The sequence below is a fragment of the Gymnoscopelus braueri genome (assembly GCF_963280865.1).
Source record: "Gymnoscopelus braueri genome assembly, chromosome: 3".
NCBI lineage: Eukaryota > Metazoa > Chordata > Actinopteri > Myctophiformes > Myctophidae > Gymnoscopelus > Gymnoscopelus braueri.
The window spans coordinates 23027988-23052799 of record NC_137612.1 but is presented as its reverse complement, the minus strand read 5'-3'; the positions used below and the strand labels follow the sequence as shown (position 1 = coordinate 23052799).

The window sequence follows — 24812 nt, the reverse complement described above, 5'->3', positions numbered from 1 at the left end:
TGTAGAAATACTCTGTTACAACAAGTAAAAGTCCAGTATTCAAAATTTTCTTGAGTAAAAGTGTAAAAGTACTGGCATCAACATACACTTAAAGTACCAAAAGTAAAAGTAGTCATTATGCAGAATGGCCCATTTCACAAGTTTTGAAATGTCAAAAAATCTTTTAAAAATAGCAGACCTACAAGCTCACAACTTGTTGCAAAGCGACGTGTTGTGAGCTTGTAGATCGGCTATTTTCAAATAGCCAAAGCATATATCTGAGAGGTTAATGTGTTTTTTAATAATCATCAAAATCTACAAAGTAACTAGTAACTAAAGTTTTCATATAATTGTAGTGGAGTAAAAGTACAATATTTGCCTCTGAGATGTAGTGGAGTAAAAGTAAAAGTACTGAAAATTTAAAATCCAGTAAAGTAAAAATTGTATTAAGAACAATACTTGAGTACATATACTTGGTTACTTTCCACCACTGTTCACCCCTGTGCCAGCAGATGGCGCTATATCTAACAGCTGGCACAGGGACTCAGGGAGCAACAATAAACCCTGCTGGTGAGTAGAGGTCTGTCCTTTTCCGGCTCCGGTCTCATTCCTAACGCAAAGGTAAGGAAATGCCGCCCTTCTGTATCTAAGTTAATCTTAGACATCTTATGGGTTATAAAACTTTGAATGTCGATTAGGGATGGGAATCTATATAGTGGACACATTCCCGAGCATATTAATCGTGTAAATATGTGTCCAAACCGTAAAAATGTGTTAGAATTCACCGAGTAAATTCGGCTCAGATGTCATCATCGAACGACTGCCATTTTTATAGTGTCTGCTATTGCCTTCTGTGCAGTTCTGTCAAACACCGCCTATGCTTGAGAATTCTCATAGCTAACTGTAATGTTTGGCCTGGACAATAATTGGCATCTGCTTGTCTATCTTATTAAAACAATTGACTTGTAAATGTAATCTGTCCGCTTTTGGTATTATGCCGAATACGACTAAAATGGCTAGCTAGCTAGCTACTGAAGCTAACACAATGGAAGCTATCTATCACTTCCTTCTTAATAACGATTATAAACGGTCATTCGTTACATCTCAAATAGTCAGGTACCATGGATCTATTACCAGGAACACGAGAGTAAAACATGTTAACTGGGTACGATTTCTTGACAAGGTAGAAGGATTAAAAAGGGCTATAAACCAGCAAGATAAAACGTCTAATACAATTTGTGTACAATATATTGTAAAGAGTGGGGTGCCTGGATGTGTTGAAATGAAGTAGGGGTTGTCTGAGGTTGTTTAAGGTCATGATTACATTGCTATGCAAGCAGCAAGTTGAGACAGACATTCCTGGGGGCCATATGTCGAGTTGAAGCATACATTCCTGGGGGCTATATGTCTGCTTGCTGTCCTATATGTCTGCTGCTGTGCTTTATGTCAAGTGGGGTAACGTCCTCACATTGCCTTTGACAGATGCTGATGCCCAAGAAGAATCGCATTGCCATCTATGAGCTCCTCTTCAAGGAGGGGGTCATGGTGGCTAAGAAAGATGTCCATCTGGCCAAGCACCCAGAACTTTCTGACAAGAATGTGCCCAACCTTCATGTTATGAAAGCAATGCTGGTAAGAAATTGGGGTTGAATACTTTTATTAGATTAGAAATTCAAACAGCACGAGTACAGTCATACACTTGGTCAAAAGGATATCCCCAAAAAAGTCCAGAGGTCTTGTTTCCATTGAGGTCCTGTGTGTTAAATTCATAGAGATTTAAAGACCTACAATAATATACTACATCCTAAACATCAGTGTTGCGTGTGGCCATGACATAATTCCTACTAGTAGCAAAAGATAATATGTACAGTTGGGGGTGAGGGGTGGGGGGGAGAAGGGGTGAAGGGTTGAAGTTAGTTCATTGCTATATGGGTCATGCTGTTTTGCTTGTTTGACAGTTAACCTATTTTACTGGCATCACTTGCCATGTGATGTTTTGCACAGCAAGCATGTCTGTTTTTATATGCTGGCCAACGGCTTGTATAATATTTGTACTGCTAACCACATTTGATTTGCTCTTGCAGTGATGGGTCAGATTTTGAACTGAACCCATATATATTTGTATATTAGGCTTACTTGGTGTACACTGAATGACTTCAAGATGGTTGTGTCATGTTATCGTTTGTATGCATGCGTTTGATAAATACATGTTGGGGCATGCTTGTCTTTGCAGTCCTTGAAGTCGTGTGGGTACGTAAAGGAGCAGTTCGCATGGCGCCACTTCTATTGGTACCTCACCAATGATGGCATCCAGTACCTGAGGGACTTCCTCCACCTCCCCCCTGAGATTGTGCCCGCCACCCTGCGTCGCCAGATTCGCCCTGAGACCGCAAGGCCCAGGCCCAAGGGTAGGCTCTCTAAATGTTGTGCAGATTGTTGGAAGGATTTTGATTGAGATCTATTATATGAATCTTTTGGACCAGCTACTAATGTCTATGCTTACAATACTTTCGACAGTAGAGGTAACTTTTCACTAATCACTCCATGACATCTTTTGGGACAGCATATCTTAAAATACGACATGGTATTTGGGTGGGTAGGTAGATGGATGGATACCTTTATTGATCCCACGAGGGAAATTCAGGTGCCAGAGACGGTACAGATGCAGGGCATTAGAGTGTGTGTGTGTGTGTGTGTGTGTGTGTGTAAACGTGTACACCCTACACCCTAAATGGTCACAGTTGCCAGACAATTGTCACCCCTTTCAATTGATGCAGACCTGCTGTGTGGTAGCATTTCAGAGGGGAACGTCTATTCAAAGTTGCAGACTTCACTGATTAAAAGATAATTTGGTTCAAAGAGGACAGGGCATAGGGCACCATTTCTTTTTAAATGATTGCATTTTGGGACTACTTAGCGCATAGGGTGTCACGCTAAAAGCCAACTTGGATATTTCTGCACTAAATAATATTTAAAACAAACTTAGAAGGGTGTCTATCACAGTGAAACCGTATCACATTGATGTCCAGCTGATGATCTGTCAGCCTTTTTAAATAAGACATTGAAAACTGATACTACAGCTGCTATATCCTACAGTAAACTTGAACATACTTTTCATTGCTGGAAGACTTTCTAAAGTTGAGTGCTTTCTCCAAGTTGTAGTTGGAGGACATGTCTGATTCTTACATCTTCTTTTTCTCTAGGTATGGAGGGAGAGAGGCCAGCCCGCCTCAACCGTGGTGGAGAGGCTGACAGAGATTCTTACAGGCGTTCTGCTGCACCACGTAAGTAAAGCATTAACACGGTATCGGTCATTCCTTTTACACTGGGTTGTTTATATAGTCCAATTACAAGTGTTTGGCTAAATTAGTTTGTTTTGGGGGGGGGGGGGACTCTTAAGCCATTTATGTCCATGAAGAAACAATATGATGCTATATTGGCTAGCTTATGGACTGCATGATAGCGTTTGTGAACGTTCGGGAGCTTTATTTTGTAAAGGGAATCTGTCACTGATCATAATGCATTTGCCTTCCAGCTGGTGCTGACAAGAAAGCAGAGGCAGGAGCTGGTGCAGCCACTGAGTTTCAGTTCGTAAGTAGTGTACTCCTACCCATTATTACAATAGAGAACTGGAATCAATTCATTCTCAGATGGTTAAATGTTTTTACTTGAGGTCTGACTCTTATGATGATGTGATCTCTTGAGGAGGGAAAGGGGGGTTTCTGTTCCCTGGGGAGGGGAAATTGCTTATATCTTTTTGTTCTTGTATAAAAAAAACTACCTCTAGATGTAAATTGACTGAATATAGGCTTGTTGACAGTCTTTGTCTTGCATCTGATTGTAGCCATTTGTTTAATTTGGGATATTTCTTTCTTCCACAGAGGGGTGGCTTTGGACGTGGCAGAGGAGGACAGCAGCCACAGTAAATTTCAATTTGTTCATTGTTTCTGTACAATAAGTTTCTGTACAATAAAAAATGCCAAAACACAACATGCCTGATCTTGCATCAGTCATTTATGTACCTAGGTATGACATTGGGAGAAAACTACACTGTACATGAAGGCATATCTCTGTACCAGTGAGCAGAGGGGCTGCCAGTTACTTAACTAAGACTGACCCCGAGCATCTGTTGACGGATGTTAAAACTTCTGTTGTAAATATAAGTATATTAACTCCTCAAAAAAGTTAGGTAACTTGTATTCGGTCGGTTATTTCTCCTCTTCAATAATACCAATTGATATTGTATATTATCGTTTAATGATTTGATTAGTCACCTTTATAACTTGTGAGGATCGTGGAATTACAACACAGCTAGTGTGGGTAGTGCCATTTTGCCAAAATACCCCCATATGCTTCTGTTGTTCGCTCTCGTTTTGAATGACCCATGCTCGGTGCCAGTCACACACCTGTGACTGGCAAGTCGCTCAAAATGAGCGTAATTACCTACAGAAGCATATTAGCAAATGTTTGGGGGGGGGCGCTACCCACACATTTAGCTGTGTTGATCATTGCACGAGCCTTACAAGTTATACATCGTTATAATGGTTACTATCAACGATAATGATATAAAATACAAAAACAATTGCTATTATTGAAGGAGAGAAATATTCGCCCGAAGTTAAGTTTCGAACTTTTGAGGAATTAAGATGGAAATGGGTGGTAACTGTAAGCACTGTGGTTAATGTAAAATGTAAAAAAGAACCTATCACAAAATTGCCATTTAACTTGAGGACCCCTATAAGTCCCTGAACCCCTGTTGAAGACTGATGCTCTGGAGATGTACCAGTAATATATTTCTGTGGACAAACAATAACGGTAGCATTTCTTATAGAAATTAAGAGCATAGCAAACTTTAAGATATTGGGAACACAGGGTAAATAGAGAGAATCACAAGTTACACCTGACACACAAACGACACAAATACTTGAAATTTGTATCTTTGCTTTACAAATACACGATGGAACTTCCAAGTCATGTTTGACATGCAGACAACTGGAAAGGTTTTGGTCTATCTTGTTCTCATAATAGAAATTGTAAAATGTTAAAGTTCTATTTTCTGAAAAAAATGATGTATGTTAATGCTTTGGTTGAAACGAAAAGTAATTTAAGTTCTACAGTTCAGCAACAGGTTTCTCTCTCCAGTTCTTTAGTAAACACATTTTCAGGTGGGACACCAATTTCAGTTTACGAAAGAGCTGGAAAGATGGAGAAACCTGTTACTGAACAAACACTATCTGTATAACAGTGGTTGCTATTGGACTGTAGCTATTTAAAACTCTGATTTGAACAAAAATATCACAGCACCTTAAATAGTAATTGTATTTGCTGATACCTTGGACCCACTACAGTTTGCATATGGTCAGAACCAATCCACTGAAGCAGTCAATGATGTCATCCAATACAGCCCTCCTACCTGAGGGTAACGACCACAGACCAGAATACTGGCATGTAGAATTTAATAATTTATTCCCCTCTCCTTTGGGATATTGTACGTTTGCACATACATGAAATGTGTGCTCTTTATTTACCCATACTAACTTTTAGGCGCTTTGGGCACTACAGCACTTGGGGAGCAGTTGTCTTGCTCAGGGACACTTCAACACAGACTGGGCAGACCTGGGGTTGAACCTAAGTACCGTCTGATTCCCAGATGGCCTCTTTCTAGTCAGCTATGGCCGCCCTTTATTAACTACAATTTAGGCATTTAGCAGACGCTCTTAATCCAGAGTGATTTACAATTAGCAAGGTACAGCTCGGCATTCAAAACAGTCATATTACACAAACTATTAGTAAAACTCCTCACCGTCGGACTGACATGCCTCTGCAACTGGGTGTTCAACTTTCTATCAGACAGTCCCCAGTCAGTAGTTGGCATTCATACACCAGCACATGGACCCCTCAAGGCTGTGCTGAGCCCCCTGCTAATACACCCCACAATTTTCAGATGACGCCACAGTCCTTGGACTAATCGGTGGTGGGGTTGAGACTGCATACAGAAGAAAGGTGGAATATCTGGTGGCATGGCAATAGTCCTAAAACCCCCTGACATAACGTTTCCCAGGTGTCATCCAATTTTGTATTCAGCTCCAGTTCCCATTGTCCTTTGATGTGAAGTGTCTAACTGTGAGACGTTAGTTTTATTTTTTGATGTAGTGTGTGCAACGAGATGTATGAAATGGGTTCTATTCTATATTGTTTCTATTTGTTTAATTGATATTACAGTCTTTATTTCTTGTGATATAGTTGGAGTTGCGAACAATATTTAAATATTCCCATCAAACAATTTGTCAACTGTAATCATACCACTCACTGATGGAATGAACTCTACATTACCTAAAAGGGGCATTGCCCTCAACACACCTAGAGCTATTTAGCTGTTTTTGGACTGAAGCCCAGAGACCTTGTGTTTGGTCCAAAGAATATTGTACATTTCTTCTGAGACCGTTAACTAATAAATGGAGTAGATAGTGATATTCCTGGTAGAGAGTTGTGTTCAATAGAAACCCATCCTTTCTCTAAAGGCTTGACAACCAAAGTCACCACTGCTCGAAGCCGCACAGCACAATAATAGTTTCAGGTGTTATAACTTACACCTTTTGATTGATTGAATACTTAAATAGTTTGTAAAAAGTACTGAGGTACAGTTATACAATAATGCTAAAAGGGTAACACAAAAAGCCCAGAGGGCTTGTTTCCATTGTGGTCCTGTGTATTTAATCTATTCCCCCCCCCCTAACAACTTAAACATTACACAGTATTGTGCTACTACAACCTGGATTGATTGCCACAGCAACAATAAAGACAATGGACTGAATTGTGAAATACTGGTGTTTATTTGTTGGCACATTTATATTACAATCTTCAGTCTTCTCACACTGGTTTATTCCAGTCCCAAATGACAAGAGGAAAAGAAAATTCCAGTGACACATACCTTGGAGAATACAATTACAACAAATATGTACTGTAGGTAACTTCAAGGCTGAGGTCAATGGCGACAAGTGCACGTGTTATTCAAAATTTAGTTCCAAGTATTTTATAGGTACATTAACATTGTTTAATGAAGTTTAGAATTACTATTAAGGTTGCTCAATTAAGAACATGACCTGAAAGAAATATAAACTCCACAGGGGCAGCTATGCTAAATGAAACTTGTGACTGCAGAACATGTGATATTCCTCATTTTACAAAGTGATGTGCTTTTATGGTATAGCTACTTTAACCACTAGATGGTGCCATCAACAGCTTATTACTTTTAACTGAAACCACCTTTTATTTTTTAAATGCATCCATTTAATTCAGTCTTTCATCCATTTCATGGTTCTGAAGCATTGATGTCATTAAAAATAACAGTCAATTCGATGATGGATTAGACATCTCAGTAAGATAAGGAAGGATGCATAGGCTCCAACTCAACTCATTACCTCGTTATTCACTGCTCTCCTCCCCCTGTACCTCAGCGTCCATCATCTACTTTATCTGAGACTTAGGAAATGATGACCGAATTTGGAGTCAAAGATTAAGGGGTTTAGGGGGAAAGATTACACTAACCATCATTGACCAAAGCCAGAGGAGAGAAGGGCCCTCTGGTTTATAAGGGTGCTGCGTTAGCTATGTACAAGACATTATCTTGTCAATAACACAAGAGATAAAATCACAGAGAGAAGGAAAAAAAAAACAAGAACAAGTGGTCATAAATGTTCATTCAGTCATTGGCTGTTACTTGTGAAAATCCTCCTCACATTCATTTTGACAGCAGCTGTGACCCACATCAAGCCATTATCACCTTCAACTGGTTTAGTCCCTTGTCAGCCACAGAGGGTCAGGTTTTGGAATTCCCACCACCCGTGTACAATTTCTTCCTGTTAACATCTAACTGTACACATACAAAATGGAGACTGAATAGGTCAAATTGGCTTGTAAAGTATTACATTTGAAAGTACCAGGATGTTACAAATGAAGACTTTGGCCGCCACGCCCTCCTGATGCAAAGCAATAAAAATGCTAGTTCAAAGTCTTAAGCAATTCAAGGGAGATTTTTTTTAAATACTCAACCAAGTAATAATCTGCAAGATACACAGAGATTAAGGGTTATCAATGTAAGGAGTGGTGCTACTAGTGAATTGACTCATGCCCAGTTTTATGGAATGACAATTTATGAAACAAATCCAGAGGCTTGTCTAGTACCCATTAAAGTCACCACTACTTCACAACCTCTGCTACTGTCTCAGGCCTGTCAAACTGTAAGCCAGGAACAGATAGTATAAATGGCAGTCTAGGTGTTTTGGAAACTCCTAAGTGGAGGTGGGCTTCATTTTATCATCTCACGTAGGCCTATTATATAATAACAAAGGATATGGTTACATGTAAGCATCAGATTTTAGAAAACTTTCAGAATATTCGTATTAGGCCCATCACTCCCAGCCACACCAATTCAGCAGCATCCCTTGTTCTACAGCCTTTAAGATGTATTGTATGCCATCTCTCAAGGAGAAAATCCTCAATGAACTTCAGAAAGCCAATGCCACTCTTAAGATCCGAGTAGATAATTCTGGCCCTCGGTTTGCACGACATGTTGCACACACAGATGTCTTAGAGAAGTGTTTTGTCATTTGTACTCACACCTTTGATCTATACAGAAATGAACAATTTACAATAAAAAAAAAAGTCTTACATGCTATCTACAGCGCCTCCAGTTTCACAGTATTGAGCCAGCTGCTCTGGGCTGCATCGAGGCAAGTGACGCAGCTTGGCTAAAGAGACTTTTGCCAGACGTGAAAGAAATTATCAAAACAAAAATGAAGAAAAACTAGTATCCAAAAGCATTTTACATATTTATATTAAAAATGAGGTCTCAAACTGTACAAGGCTTGTTTGTTCTGCATCTTGCCAAAGACAGCATTTTAGATTCCTTTACTTTCAATGTCAAGCAGTTGTTTTTGTGAGTGTTTCTGGGGATGCAGATTAAATACTAACGAATGATGGTTTAAAAAGAAAAATCAATCATGAATCATACTGAAAAGTGCCCACTAAAAAGTCATCTTAAAAAACACCTGTCTAGTGCTAGTATATTAAACACAATGTAAACAATTTCTATCAACCAAACTGAATGTGAGGTGTAAAAACATTGGAAAATGATTTTAAAAAAAAAAAAAGAAAGAAAAAGTCAAGTGATATGTGCTGCATTTTGAAATTACGAGCCCATCGTTTTTGGAAACCACACTCCAAAAGCATGATTTAGCTCGACAAATATAATGTAATTCCAAACAGAAAAGTCCTGACGCATCCGACACTTTTTCAATTGAAAATACACTTTGTCGCCGAAGCATAAATCAGGCTTTATACCCCTCTTAGCATACAGAGGAAGACATTGCAGTCATTCAGAACCAACTCAACCCAAGAGATCAAAAAATAAAAAATAAAAATACAGAATGAAGGGATTAAATAGCAGGTAAAGACACTAAGATGATTTTACATTGTGCATTAACATTCTCGCTCTCTCTCTATTAACATATACAGTATATCCTCTGTTCCGAGAGTGAAACCTGTAGTGATTGGCTAGCTTCCCAAACGAGGGAGAGGCGTACTTGACACTTAAAAACTGGTAAGAACCTCACCGAGGGGCTGTATACAGTAGTTCCAATTCTGTGACAAAATTACCACAAAAAGAAAATACTAAAATAAAAGAAAAATGAAGAAAGGTTATCAAGGTCACCCAAGTTAGAGTGAGAGGAACATAAAAACAGCACTCATGCAAAGATAAGTCACTTCCCACAATTCAGTCCATTCAGACACAGAACATTTCCTATCCTTACAAGAGAGGAGGATATACTCACGAGCACATTCACCCACAGAAACTAAAGGAAAGAAGTCCAAAGAAATAAAAAATAAGAGGGAGACATTTAAAAAGACCACGGAAAGCCTTCAGCTTAAGCACTAAGTATACACTTTTACATTACAACAGTAAAAAGTAGTTCTTGCATTCAATAAACTCCACGCTAAGGGCGTGTTGAGGAAGGAGAATGTAAGGGTTGGGGTGGAAGGTTCAGGATAGTGGGAACATTTCATGCAATTGTCAGTACAAAGAAAAAGACACAGGGGAGGACGAGGGGGGGGTGTCAAAGATGACATTTACAAAGTGTTTTAGAATATTCACTTGTCATCAAGTGTGTGCCACAATACTGGCACCAAGGAGTTGGCAAGGCAAACCATGTTATTTTTATTGAGATAAAAGAGAAGAGAAAATAACATACCGAAAAACGATACAAGTAAGAGCGCGAGCGGTGCGTAAGCTCCTGGGGAGGGGTGAGAGTGGGGGGGGGCATCAGTGTTTGTGTTTTAGTTATCTGATATCCGAGACGGAGCTCTGGTTGATGTTGTAGGTAGGGGAGAGGTCCCCGGCTATCGTTGCCACCAAGGGTGTTCCGTTGCTGGTCAGGCAACCCTCCTGGAGAGCCTCGAAGTAGGTGGCCTGCACAGGCTTGTGACACAGCAACACTTGTATGGCATCGTCTATTTTAAACCACTCCCTTTTTCTTCCTGTAGACAGAGAAGAGCAACACAGGCAGCCGTCAGATTGAGTTCAAGCGGATGGAGGCAGCGACAGCATCGACGACAGCAACAGCGTCGCGCTGCTGAAACGATGACTTAACTACTTATTGGCATTGTTGAACTGAGAACAAACGCTTCACTTTGACAGAGCTGGGTGTTGTTAACAGAGCTGATGTTATAATCACACAAATAAAGCCCTGTGTGTTGTGATATCAAATAGGCCCAGAGAAAGCCAAAAACAAAAACACCATGTGACTACATGAGAACTTTTTTTTATTTTTATAGAATCCCCTTTTTTATTTTTTGTAAGAAAAGGTAACAAATGTTATACTTTACCAATATTGACCGAGTCCTCCCAGTCATCCAACACATCAGTCACAATAAGAACATAGACATAAGTTCTGTGTTTTCGCTCTTCATTCTGTTGGGTAAAACATTCAGACTTAAAGGCAGCCCACCACAGAACATTAAACCAAATCCAAGATCAAATAAAACATGTGCATGACATCTGAAAAGCTCACCTCAAATACTCCAACTAAGCGTCCTAAAGTCCCCTTTACGCCAGCCTGTTGAGCAAAATGAAGAAAGTATTGAAATGAACAGCCCGTTATGTTCATGAAAAGAAAAAGAAAAATCAGCACAAAGTAATTTATGTTCGCTCTGTGGCCTTGTGGTTAGTGTCCGCCCTGAGATTGGGAGGTCAAGGTTCAATGGGGAATGTATGCCTCACGCTATAGAAACAGGGCCACATGCCTATGTCCCAAGGCTATGTAGTGACTGTATTTACCATTTCTCCAATAATCATAAAAGCATAACCATAAATACAAGGGTATTTGACTGTAGTGTTTACAAGTAAAATAAATAAATAAAATAAAAATACAGAGCATTCAATACTTTTAGCTACTGGTAGACAAGAGTGAAATGTTAGCTTATTTTTCTTTATATACTGTATCGAAAATAAAAAGAGTGATGAGCTGTTTTTCAGCAGAGGGCGCCACATCACAACAGCAGACTTACATTTGAAATAAAAAGGTAGACGAATAGATGATTAGTCCAACTAGCCTAATAATCACTTTCATCCCATTGCAGACCACATAACCGAAGGTCACAATATTTCTAATTGGAGGATAATGGAGCCATTTCATGTTGCTGATAATAATGTTATTAAGGGCTCAGTAAGGATATGGACAGGAGCATGACTTAACCATGCGAGTGTAAAACAAGATGTACAAAGGTAGGCGATTATGAATTTCACGTCAGCTGACAATAGTAAAGGTCTTGTGAAACTGAATTACAGTATTGATTCTGGGGAGGAAGAAATAAGAAACTAAAATAATCAAACCATAATTGTTCTGCACTGCTGCCATTAGTGGCAGCAACACTGATTTGGACAAGGGCCCGACTTATCCCAAAGGTGGATAGCGGGCCAGGTTTAGATACAGAGCCAAGTGCCTGCTGACATCTTCGCAGCTTCTTCTGGTTCCAGTTTCGGCCTATAAATAAATGTTGACTCCATGAACCATACACAGTCTGAGCCCTACATTCAGTAGACTATCAGCCAGATTATATGGCATGAAGAAGCCTAGAAAAGTGCCAAGACCAGGTTAAAAAAAAAAAAAAAACTGTGTTGTTGAAAAGGAAAATGCTTCCCAGCTCACATATCAAAATTATTAAAATCCTGTCATTGTCAGGGAGTATATGTACTGAGGGTATATATTTACAGCCAGACAAGATGAGGTAAAGCAATGTAACCTTTGGCCTGCTCCTGAGCCTCATGTTCCTGCCCCTATCATCCCTGGCAGGCCTCCAAACCAATAAGCATAAGCAGTCAATCACCATCACCATCAGAACAAGCTAGCTACTGTAGGATCAGAGTATGTCCTTTTACACCACCGCCCAATAAGAGGCTTAGGAGCACATGTAGACCGTTTTGCAACAAGTCCTGCTCACAAAGTCAACTGCATAAGTTTCTGGACTGGTCCAGTGTTACCATTTACTGCTTTTAACAAACTCCGACTGTTCGACACCAATGTGACTGCTCCATAGACCTTGGCCCAGTGGCAAATATGTTGGCAAGCGACAAGGTCCTGGTAGCTGCCGTATCTACTGAGTAGCAGCCAGAGTAAGAGATGATATCAGCATCCATCACTGTGAGGGATCATAGACAGAATAGGCTTTATGCAGTCAGCAGTCTGCCAAGACCTGGCAGGCGGGTGAAATTCAATGCCTTGGCCATGAGTCCATTCAAAGGAGTTTATTTGTCACTCTGTTACATTCTGTTAAGAATGGCACAACTAACACATCCCTGATCCCTAACCCTGTAAGTTTGCATTTGATTTCATGGCACATTAAGGATTACAGCCAAATAAGCAGGACACTGACTTCTATTTAGGATGAGAAACATTAATGGCTTTTAGCTTTGTTCTAAATATCCAAAGACTAAGACAAATAATTGACGTTCAGACCCTTTCTCCTTTGGAAAATAGAAAATACCATCTTTTTTTAAGCTTGTTTGATATTAATCTTATATTAAAATTGGCTTGTGGCTGGACGGTGGGCATCACAAACATAACATCTGGATTTGATCGGCCAACAAATTTCGCAAACGTAACATCCGAAGCGGCCTGACAATCTGAACACCACAATTAAATATGTTCACACTTGTTACATTTTATGAATAAAAGATTTTCAATCGATTTGTGAAATATATACAATACATGCACACGCAAATATATATCCAACATCAAACTTAACGAGCCCATACATAGACCACATTAATCTAGATTCATGTGATTCAGGCCTTTGCGGCCTGAAAATCTTAATTTCCATAGTTTAATAACCATATTTACTAGGTTTGACCATTTAAATGTTAAAAAACTATTTAAAGTAAAAGTGCTTTCCACAACGCTGAAATATTTGCTATAGATTAAAGCATGGACGTATTAAGATAAATGTAGGGTTAGGGTACACATGCACACACAAAAAGGGGAAAGAAGTCTGGGTAACGTGAAATAAGCAACCTATAGTAGTGATTCATTCAGCGGCTCACGGTCAAAGGTGGAGAATGCGGTCCAAACACACTGGGATCAAACTAAATAGAAACATACTGTAATGTATTGTTTGTCACAGTACATTTGCACATACGTGAAATTTGTCCTCTGCATTTAATCCAGCCTAATCCATCCTAGCCATTAGGAGCAGTGGGCGCTATGGGCGCAGCGCCTGGGGAGCAGTTAGGGTTTAAGTGTTTTGTGCGGGGAGTTGGACACTTCAACACCTAAGACCGGAGCGCCAAACCGGGGACCTTCTATTTCCCAGACGGCCTCTCTGCCCATCCAGCTATGGTTGCCCTTTCGCAAAGCGCTGCATCACACAGTGTCACAAATGTTTTCCACGTGTAAAATAAATAATTAGTAAGCTTCATATAAATTGGAAGCTTTAGACAACAATGTAGGCCTGTTTAACAAGGCTGTTGCTTGCTGTAAAACAGAAGATATCCAAACAAGACAGGCTCATTGTTCTTTCCTTTCCAGGAATTATAGGATGGATACAGCTGCACTCTAACCACTGGGAAACCTAATGCACAATCTCAGTGTGATTCCCTTTGGCACTTAAACTCTGCTTTTAAACATGATGCTGATATATACAGCTTACAGTAGATGTTGCCAGGCTCTCTGCCCTTGCAAACAGGTTGCAGTACTGACAACAAGGTGTTAGGCCTGGCCTAACACCTTCAAAGGGAGTCAAAGGGAGGATTTTACCCTGAGTAATGTTTCTGGAATTACATAATCTACTGTGGTGTGTTTCCGTTTCACAATTTCAAAAGTTTATTATGTTTAGTTGTTACTTTAAGTCAGTTATGAAGAACTGAGTAGTGAGTACCATTTACAGCTCAAAATTGGCACTACTGTAATAGGCCTTGCCTATCACTACCTAGAATAAAGAAGGATTCATCAATGATGTCAAAACTGTGTGTGCCAGCCATCTAGTGGAAGTGCTTCAGACTCGTGCGACGTGGGCCCCTTGAACCACACCATTGACACATTACGGGCCACTTCATAGGTCATACTTCCTTTTGCTCAACAACAATGATGTTGACACACAAACAAGTCATTTTTATGGAGCAATACCTGACTAAAGGGTCATGCAACAAATGATATATTCAGCCTTTTAAAGTCAGGGCCCCATGAAACTACAGGCTACACTCACTTTTGCTTGTTGGAAACATCACTATTCAAACCTTGGTATCTTTATTCTAGTCATCTAGTGGTTCTCAAACCTTTTAAATTTCAAGGACCCCATTTGTACACTCAGAGTTACAGACTTGTAAGGGTCCATTTGGAACCCCCTCAAGGAACCCAGATGGTCCCTGGACCCCACTTTGAGAACCACTGCACTGGTTTTCAAACTTCTCAGGCACACCTGTGAAAATTGCTAATCTATAAGCTGTAGAACTGCTATTTTCAATGTTTGCCTGTAATGACAAACCCATAATAGGGACACCGGGCTGTAAGTGGTTGAAGTATATTTTTCGACGGTATACAATTTGCCTCCGTTATTAGAAAATGACTGCTGATATTAATTGTACATTTAAAAATATTCATAACTTTTTGTATAGTTCTAGATCAGTGGTTCTCAAACTTTCAAATGTCACGGTCTCCCCTTAACTCTGACAGTGTACAAATTAGGTTATAGTTAGGGTCCATTTGGTTCCATTTGTACACTGTCAGAGTGACAGACTTGTAAGGGTCAATTTAGACCCCCCTAAAGGAACCCAGAGAGTCCCTGGAATCCACTTTGAGAACCACTGTTCTAAATCTTGCAATAATAATAATGTGTGGTCGTCACAAAATCCCAAGGCACACCTGGACGTTCATGGCACACCAGCCAGTGTGCCTCGGAGTCGGCACACCGTTTGGGAACCATTGCTCTACACCATGTTTCTGATAAGAGTTCCTTAAAAGAACGAGAACTAACCTCTTCACACACTTCTCGAGCTGCAGCAACACTGGGCTCTTCCTCTGGCTCCATTCCTCCACCAGGGACAATCCATTTGTCAGGATGCCGACTACTGCTCACCAGTAGCACCTGAAAACAAATAAGAATGCTTAGACATCTAATTAGCAATGCTTTTATAGATAGATACTGCGCACACGCGCACGCACACACACACACACGATATGCTAGTTCTCTTTCTTCTCCATGCCCTTATCCTCAAGAAGCCCCCACGCCCAAGGGCAAGATGATCTGACCAGCAAGATGAAGGGGACCTCATCCACTTTAAAAGCCAGGGAATTGGCCCAGAACAGCACAATGGAGAGAGCTAGATGTTGAGGTGCAATGCTCCATGAAGCAAGCAAAGATGAACAACCAATATACTTTATGATGAATAGGACTGGGGCTTTTTAGATAACCGAGTCTGATCAAGTGAAATAATGGATTCAATAGTCAATTTGTCTCAGAGTATCATTAAACACCCATTGTCACTTTATTCCTACCATAGGCCTACCATAGGTTGATTAAGACTTTACATTGGAGAACTAGTTCTTGTACGATTGTGCGCAGGGCTGTCGATATGTTTCACTATATTTTCAGATGTAGGTATTCACTATCTAATACAGAGAATTTAAGGTCTGACTAGGTACCTGGCCAAGTACGCTAGCTGTTCCTTTTCATGGATAAACACCATATGTTTCCTGTAATCCAAATGACCATCACAGTCAATAATTGATTTTCTTCTCATACTAACACAAACATGAATGTGTGTCAGTTCCTCCCTGGTTGGTCAATACAAAGCCACCTTTGAAACTTCCTGTCCGTTGACAAGGTTACAGCACAATAACAAAAATGAAACTTATGGGCTTTTGTTTTTTTCCCATTCAGGAAATGCACATGCATTTGAATGGCATATGCCAGCCAGTGGTTCTCAACCTTTTCAGGCCGCGACCCCGCAAAACAATCATATTTGAACTGGGGACCCCCCCACCCTGACAAACATTTGGAATGTAGGAGTTGGGACATCATTTAGTTTGACTCGGTTCCACAGATAAATATTGTGAAAACGATCTACAAGCTCGCAATCACGCAATGATAGATTTTTTTTGCCTCTTTCTTATATTATTATACAATTTGGCCCATGTATGACCAGTTTTTACAGTATAGTTTGTTGATTACCGTTGATGCAGTAATGGACTTTTTCTTTTTATATTAAATAGGTCTTAAAAGTCCTTACATTGTCACTTCAATGTCATCTGGGGACCCCCCAAAAATCATGTGGGGACGCCCTGGGGGTCCTGACCCGCAGGTTGAGAACCACTGGCATATGCACATGTTGGATCTATGTACAAAGGCTATGGTTATGGAATAATTGTTGGGGGCCGCCTAAACACACATTGCGTTCAATGCAATGGCATTAGCCACTGGTCATTTCACACCCTTTGAATCATACTGTTAAAGCTAATGATTTGTTTATTGTATCCCATTGCATTGGTCCATGAAGGCTAATGCTAATATACATTAAGAGAACAACCAATGCTAGCCTTAGAGCTTTAGCAGGTATACTGGTAGTGGGCCGATTAAACAGTCGAAAAAGAGGACCATGACAATTAAATAACATTAACCCGTTTAAGTGTCAACAAAAACAACCAAATCACAAGCCACCCCCGTCTGTCCTGTGATGGGATGTGGTCGCTGCTACTCGACAGCTGTTAGCCTGAATACCAAAACGCTCGCCCCAAAACACAGTCGCCCCGGGGCAAATCCGGCGAAATTATGTCCGCCAGATGGAAATTATTGTATTTACTCCACTACAGATCTGGTCAATATCAATTATCATTGACCAGATCTGTAGAGGGCGCAGTGGAGTAAATACAATAATTTCGGTCTGGCGGACATGATTTATTTTCTGCCCAAAAAGTGTATTATATAGAGAAGGTGGGGTTCTGAGAGCCTTCCCACCCTGGAGAATAGACTTTCAACAATACAAAACTGCCTTTGTTTTAGTGAATAGCTAAATAGTTTTGTTTATTTTTTACTGAAGTTGGAGACATGGCATGGTAGTGGAATTTTCGGTCCACTACCATAGGATAACTCTGGACCAGATTCAGTAAACTGGCCTAAATCCTGCTGTGTTTTGGTCGCTTCACGGGACACCACGGCGTGTGGCCAATACATTTTCATGCGCGGCACTGTACGTGCACGCGTGTGCTACTTTGCATAACAGGTTTACCAGTGAGGAAGATTTACAAAAACTAATACTAGGCTAAAAACTAGTCATAACCTATAAAGCATGTTTCCTACTACTATTTATACACCTGTAAACCTTAGTCAAATTTATATTAATCTCACAATAAGGTCAATAAGAATATATTTTCTAATATTGTTCTTGTCACTGGTTGCCTCTCATATAGCCTCGATCTCCAGGCTTTTATTGTTTAGTTTTGCTAAAAAATAAAAGCCTGGAGGAGCGCATCAGTGTACCCGGTATAGGAAGTGTTTCATTTCCCCAACCAACCAGAGTGCAGTGGGCGTCGCTCATAATGTTGTGTTAACGGGGCGGGGGTTGACGGACAGATCGGTGAACCAATGGGATCAGGCGCAATCTCTCCGCGCCTCTATACACCCGCCCCTCTATACACGAAAACAGGAGCGCTAGTGCAGCCTACCTCTCATACAATATCACTGTTCTACACGCATGCGTGCATGTGACGTCATTAAAATACAAAAATGAAATCACCAATATACCTAATACCACTGCCGAAACCTAACCTTATTCCTAAGCATAAACTCAGTAAAACTATGCCTAAGCTTATATCTAACCTTATCATCAGTAAAACAAATACACAACTGGGGGCGAACGGTCTGCGAAAAAAAATGGGGGCGAGTGTGTTTTGGGGCGAGTCTTCCAGTTACGATTAGCCTGCTAGCCTTAGCTAGTAGCGTGTTGCTTGCTAACGACCTGGCTCCATGTCCAGCAGGCAGCAGACTCAGACTGACTGCTGCCAGCTAGCCTGCTGTGTGTTTGCTGCTGGGCTAAAGTAGCTTACATAACACTCTGCTTGACCAGAAACACAACTAAAAGCAGAACCACCAACGCCAAGGCCACGTCTGTCGGCGACTCGCTTGTGTTAAAACAGCTGCTATAGAAACACCATCCATGCTTATTGACTATTGATTATGTAACGTTTACAGGTTCACAGAGAAGACACCACGGGATCCATTCAGCCTGCTGGCCCACAACGTCATTACTTGATCGGCGCGATCGTGTCGTTCGACATAAACGACCTGTTTTCCACCGTGAAAAATGTCGACGTGACACTCCTCGACGCCTCGTTTCACTGGGGAACACGTCGATTTTGTCGATCGAGCCGCTGGCGCGACGAGGCGTCTATGTTGGCCGTGAATAGATCTCCATCCTCGGACTCACCTCCTCCTCCGTGTCGCTCCTGAAGCACAGGCAGGCGGCCCGCTTCTTGTATCCGTCCCCGTCGTACGTCCGGGTCTGGTTGGACTTGAGCTTCATCATGGCTAAAGTTCTAAAGTATTATTATATGGACCCCTAATAGAGAGAGCGCTGAGTTATGATGAGACGCTTAAAGTCCTCCTGCTATGCGGGGGAACATCGGCGTTTTTGCTGCTTTAAAAGAGATAACTTCTTCTCCGCTTCATCTTCACAAACGATAGGCACACATCCACGGCACGGTCGCCATCAGTGTTGCCAGGTTCTGCGTGAGAAACAAGCGGCTAGGTCTATGAAAACAAGCCCAAAAGAAGCGACTATTAGGCCACATGAGCACTTTTAAAGATATGCATCGGCTGTTTGAGCTTGTAGATTGGCTATTTAAAAAAAGAAGAAAATGTGAAAAAAATTAAATAAATTAACAACACAAATCATGTATGGTCCCTGGCATAAAATATTTTCAGATTGGGGTACGCAGACAAATACATATTAATTTTGGGGGTCCTCGACTTGAAAATGTTTGAGAACCACTGGTTTAAACAACAGTTAGGAAACAAGCCCAAAATAAGCAACTACACTTTAGAAACAAGCCCCAAAAAAACGCAACCCGCCGCAACTTTACAGGAAAAAGTAGCGTATAGTCGCTTATAATAAGCGGACATGGCAACCCTGGTCGCCATTACAAGAAGCCGCTTCTACGCCCACGACGTAATTTAGACCTTTCGCACCAGAGAGTGCGTAAGAATATTACGTATCGTGTTTTGAAGAATTTCAGCATCGGATGGATGATGAAAAAAGGCTGTTCCACTATAATAGTTGCCGGGTTGGGGTTTAGGTAGAAATGGCACTTTTGGCTCAAACTATATGCTGCAATAATAGCCTCTTGTTCAAGTTGGATTATTTTCCAAGTTTAGTGCCAACTAGTTCAATGCGATTGACCTCACCACCCCTGGCCTTTATTTAATTTATGTTGTGAAATCAATGCAATACAAAGTTGATTCATCCCTCATACTATTAGGCACAAATTCAGCACCTCAGGCAATGGACAGCGCCCAGATGTGATCATTATCGGTAGGCAGCAGGCTTGCCCACATGGGGATGTTGTTGCGAGTATGAGCTTGCCCTAGAATGGCTAGTTGGCATATTACATACAGTGGTGCAAAGTAACTAAGTACATCTACTCAAGTGCTGTACTTAAGTACAATTTTGAGGTATTTTTTGGCGGTGTAGCCGCCCCTATAAGTGGGGTTGGGACACCTCATTAGTACATATTTTGCTGCACTGTGATTGGCCAATATTAGTACACCCCTAGCATTATTACAACCCTAGCTGTACTGTGATTGGCGGACTCTATTGGCTGACTTTATTCAGCACTGTGATTGGCTAGTGAGACACATGATGAAATTATTAACCTATAAATAGGACCATGCACAAGTGAGATTCCATCACCGTGATGACCTCTACATTAGTACACCCCTAGTTATACTAGGGGTGTATGTGTCACGTGCTGTGATTGGCTAGTGAGACACATGATGAAATTAATATAAAACCACTTTGATGTAACACTCGTATATATAACTTAGATGTTGTCCATTTCGTCTGATCATCCTTGAGATGGTTCTACACCTTCATTGGAATCCAGCTGTGTTTGACAACATTGGATACATGTTGATGATCGCATCATTGTGATGACCACACCGCCCACTTCACACTGGGTGTGATTTTTGGGCGGTGAAACCGCCCCTATAAGTGAGGTTTGGATATTTGTACAGCAAATCCTGCGCTGTGATTGGCCAAAAATGCAAAAAACGCAAAAAAACATAAATTTGTTTTTTTTAAGTTATGGTTTCTTCCATCATAAAGAGTGTTTCAATAAATGTATTTATTTTTTGTACATGATTGGTTGACTCCATTCAGTATTGTGATTAGCTAGCAAGACACCGCCCACTTCACACAGGGTGTGATTTTTTTTTACTTTACTGGAGTATTTCCAATTTTCAGTTGGGGGAGACCGAGGATGGTTGTCACACTTTTTACTCTGACTTGAATTGCTCATCAACAACACATCTGATGATAATCACTCCTACATTAGAAGGAAGCTTAAGGTCTTGGCTTGAAATGGGTATAACCCTTTTCCGCATAACTTATTATATCAGGAAGTTATTAGCCATCAAAGTCACTTTGGCACAGTGTGACAACCAACCCCATACCGGGGTAGCTTGTCACAATGCACAGGGTTGGTTGTCCCTATAGTTAAGCAATGGGATGTGATTTAAAAATGTGATTTAAAAAAAACATTTGTAAATGTTTTGTTTTTTAAGCTAGAGACACACAATACGTTTTTAAATGACTTGAAACACCATCCCCAATACCCAAGGCCCTTTATAGTTGTAAACCATTATCATTTTTTAATTAGTTGTCACATCAGGATGTGACAACCAACCCCAGAAAAATGTAGACAACTAACCCCACCTGACCATGTGACAAACTTTCAATGCTAGCTGTCACATGGCTGTAGCTAGCCAATGACACATGGCATCAAAATGAACCTATTGACTTCCTCTTTCTAACAAGTGATTTGTTTTTAAATGTCTAATATCCTACAAACTTTTATTACAAAACCAACAGCAAAATAAAAAGTTACTCCGACACATAAAAAAATACAAAATCTCATCTCACATCAATGTCTTTGATGTCTCAAAACAAATTCCCAGGTAGAAATGATGCTGATGTTATGTAACATGACTGATATCAACATGGTGAAACAGCACACTCTAGTTTGGCTGTAATAAGCACTGTGACAACCAACCCGTGTGACAACCATCTCCGATCTCCCCCTACTTTAGTTTTACCTCAACTCCACTACACATCAGAGGCAAATATTATACTGTTACTCCACTACAATTATTTGAAAACTTTAGTTACTGGTTACTTTGTAGATTTGTATTATTATTACAAAACATACATTAACCACTTTATCCCTATATACTTCGGCTATTTTCAAAAGATGTTTTATACATTTTGAACGCCTGTGAAATAGGACATTCTGCATAATAAGTACTTTTACTTTTGGTACTTTAAGTACATTTTGATGCCAATACTTTTGTACTTTTGCTCAAATAAATTTTGAATACCGGACTTTTACTTGTAACAGAGTATTTCTGCATTGCAGTATTGATACTTTTACTTAAGTGAAAAATGTGAGTATTAAAGTATAAAACGTGTGTTGAATTATAACATTCCAAGTACAGATTTAAAAAACCTCTTATTTTGAAATGCACATCGTTTTGAAAGGATGAGGGGCCAGACTTGAGTGAAGGACCGAATTTATCAAAACTTCCTCTGATCATCACAAACGTCATCACAAATTGACACAGGGAAGCACAAACGTATGGGGCACACAATTGACAGGTGCGTTGTGATTGGTGTGGGGTAATGAATCACACCACCTGCCCATTGTGTTCCCAAACATTTGTGGGTCCTAAAGGAAATTTAGATATATTCAGTCCTGCACTCATTCCAGGCCCCTCGCCCGTACAGAAAGTCGTCCGTGTGCAGCTCGTGGAAAAGTGGAGATATTCACTAAACACACGTTTTCTGGTAGAACTTTCAAATGGATATGAAACTAGAGGACAATATCTGACTCCAAGTCTTAGGAATTCATTATTGGGTGAGTACAGACAGAGTTTAGAGCACTTTTACGGCGGCGCAGATCGTGAGCTACACAGCGTGTCGTCCAGAGGGATCTATGACTGTGTATTTGGAATACATGAAATGTATGTAAGATTACAGACATTCTAGGGCTATCAAGTACTGTACTTGAGTATAATTTTAATGTATTTTTTACTTGACTGGAGTATTCCAATTTGCAATACTTTTACTTCTCAGAGGCAAATATTATACTTTTACTCCACTACAATTATTTGAAAACTTTAGTCACTACTAGTTGCTTTGTAGATTTTAACTAGAAAAAGTGCTCCTCGGAGCACAGGTCTCCGCCAGGTCAGGTAGGTTATTGTGGGGCAGCAATGTTTGGAACTCGCCAATCAGGATGGAATATGAAAAGTCGGATGGAACCATCTTGATCACTTGACTATAGAGACAATAGGTACCGATTTGCATGATGTTTGAATTTGTAGGAGTAATATAAAAAAGAAAAGTGTTGCAAAATTGGCCTCATGGTGGCGCTATAATAGGGCAACGTTAAAAGGGTGGAATTTGTTCTTCAACGTAGTGCGAATGTGCGTGCAAAGTGTCAACGCAATCGGACGCTGCATTCATGATTTGTGGCATTTTGTTCAAAACGGGCCACTCCTGCAAACTTAGATGTCAATGTTAGCCAATCAGGATGGAATATGAAAAAATAAACAGATCCATCTTGATCACATGACTATAGAGATCATGTGTACCGATTTGCGTGAAATTTGGATACATTCTGAAGGCTTAATATCAAAAAATGTGTTTTACATAAGTCGGCCTCCTGGTGGCGCTATGAAAGGCAAATGTGAAAAATGCAGGGCAGTCGTTTTTCCTTGGCCTCTAGGGAGTGTGCGTGCAAAGTTTCACGCAGATCGGTGCAGTTATAGTTAAAAACACAAATTGGCCTTTTATAGCGCCACCATGAGGCTGATTTGAAAATGTTCAAGTGGCATTTCTTCCTCGGCCTAGTGGGAACGTACGTGTGAAATCTCACGGAAATCGCAAGCTGCGTTCATGATTTGAGACATTTTGTTGAAAACGGGGCAATCCTGCAAACTTTGGAAGCCAACCTTAGCCAATCAGGATGGAATATGGGAAATTGGACAGAGCCGTGTTGATCACATGACTATAGAGATACTGTGTACTGATTTGCGTGATGTTTGGATAAAATCTGTAGGAGTACTGTCAAAAAATGTGTTTTGCAAAAAGCGGCCTCCTGGTGGCGCTATAAAAGACCCATTTGAAAAATGTAGGGCAGAGGTTCTGCTCTGGCATCCAGGGAGTGTGTGTGCACAGTTTCGCTGCGATCAAGCCAACGGTGCCAGAGATTAGCTGTACACAAAATGACAGAATGACGGACGGACACACGGACGGACGGACGGACGGACGGACAGGGGGTAAAACATACTCTCTCGCCATGCCTTACGGCCTGGCGGAGACAATTATTATGACAAAACATACATAAACCACTTCAATAGATAATTGCATTAGCCTATGTGCATAACAGCTGCGAGTAGGCTAGTTGGTTTTACAGGGCTTTTTATGTTTTGGGGGCTTTTCTGCCTTTATTTATAGTGGATAGTAGAGATGGACAGGAAACAGGGAGAGAGAGATGGGGAGAGACATGCAGCAAAGATCGCCGGGAACAGCACTGTCAGGCTACATTAGAGCCTACATTAGAGCATAAGTGACCGGACCGCTTTTGCCTGCGATCCGGGCCACGGGGCTTGTCTGAGAAATATGTCTTTAGCCTTTCTTAGTGTCAGCTATGAGGTATTAAGGATCTCATTACAATGAGATAACAATCTCATTGAGACATTTTTCTTGTTATTGTGAGATAATACTCTTATTATAAGAGCTTTTTCGTTCTATTATGAGATTTCATAATTTAAAAAAGTTACCTCTGTACTTCTCCAATAAAACCCATTCAGATGGTACAGACTATGGTTTTAAGTAAGTGGAACTTAATGGTCAATGTCAAGTTCATGAGCCTGGTAATGGCCCGTAAAGGCCATGCTGCAGTTTACACCTGACTGGACCAAGGTAGTTTGAACCAAGCAATATTCTGAGAAAGAGGGGAGGTTCAATCTCAAAGCATTTAGGCAGTGGTTCTCAAACTTTGAGACTC

At 40.6% G+C, this 24812-nt stretch overlaps 2 protein-coding genes across 2 annotated transcripts; one reads left to right on the top strand and one right to left on the bottom strand.

The window, feature by feature from the left end:
- The first annotated feature begins 509 nt into the window (after positions 1–509).
- On the top strand, positions 510–3969 carry rps10 (ribosomal protein S10). The gene is made up of 6 exons (XM_080422186.1): positions 510–600; positions 1462–1611; positions 2213–2387; positions 3183–3263; positions 3515–3570; positions 3861–3969. The coding sequence occupies exons 2-6, from the start codon at positions 1462–1464 to the stop codon at positions 3903–3905; spliced, it is 507 nt and encodes a 168-aa protein (XP_080278312.1). The 5' UTR covers positions 510–600; the 3' UTR covers positions 3906–3969.
- A 2824-nt stretch (positions 3970–6793) lies between these two features.
- On the bottom strand, positions 6794–19232 carry nudt3b (nudix (nucleoside diphosphate linked moiety X)-type motif 3b). Its single transcript, XM_080422176.1, has 5 exons — positions 18953–19232; positions 15505–15615; positions 11049–11093; positions 10864–10948; positions 6794–10515 (listed from the first exon to the last, which is right to left on the bottom strand). The coding sequence occupies exons 1-5, from the start codon at positions 19049–19051 to the stop codon at positions 10319–10321; spliced, it is 537 nt and encodes a 178-aa protein (XP_080278302.1). The 5' UTR covers positions 19052–19232; the 3' UTR covers positions 6794–10318.
- Positions 19233–24812: the final 5580 nt, after the last annotated feature.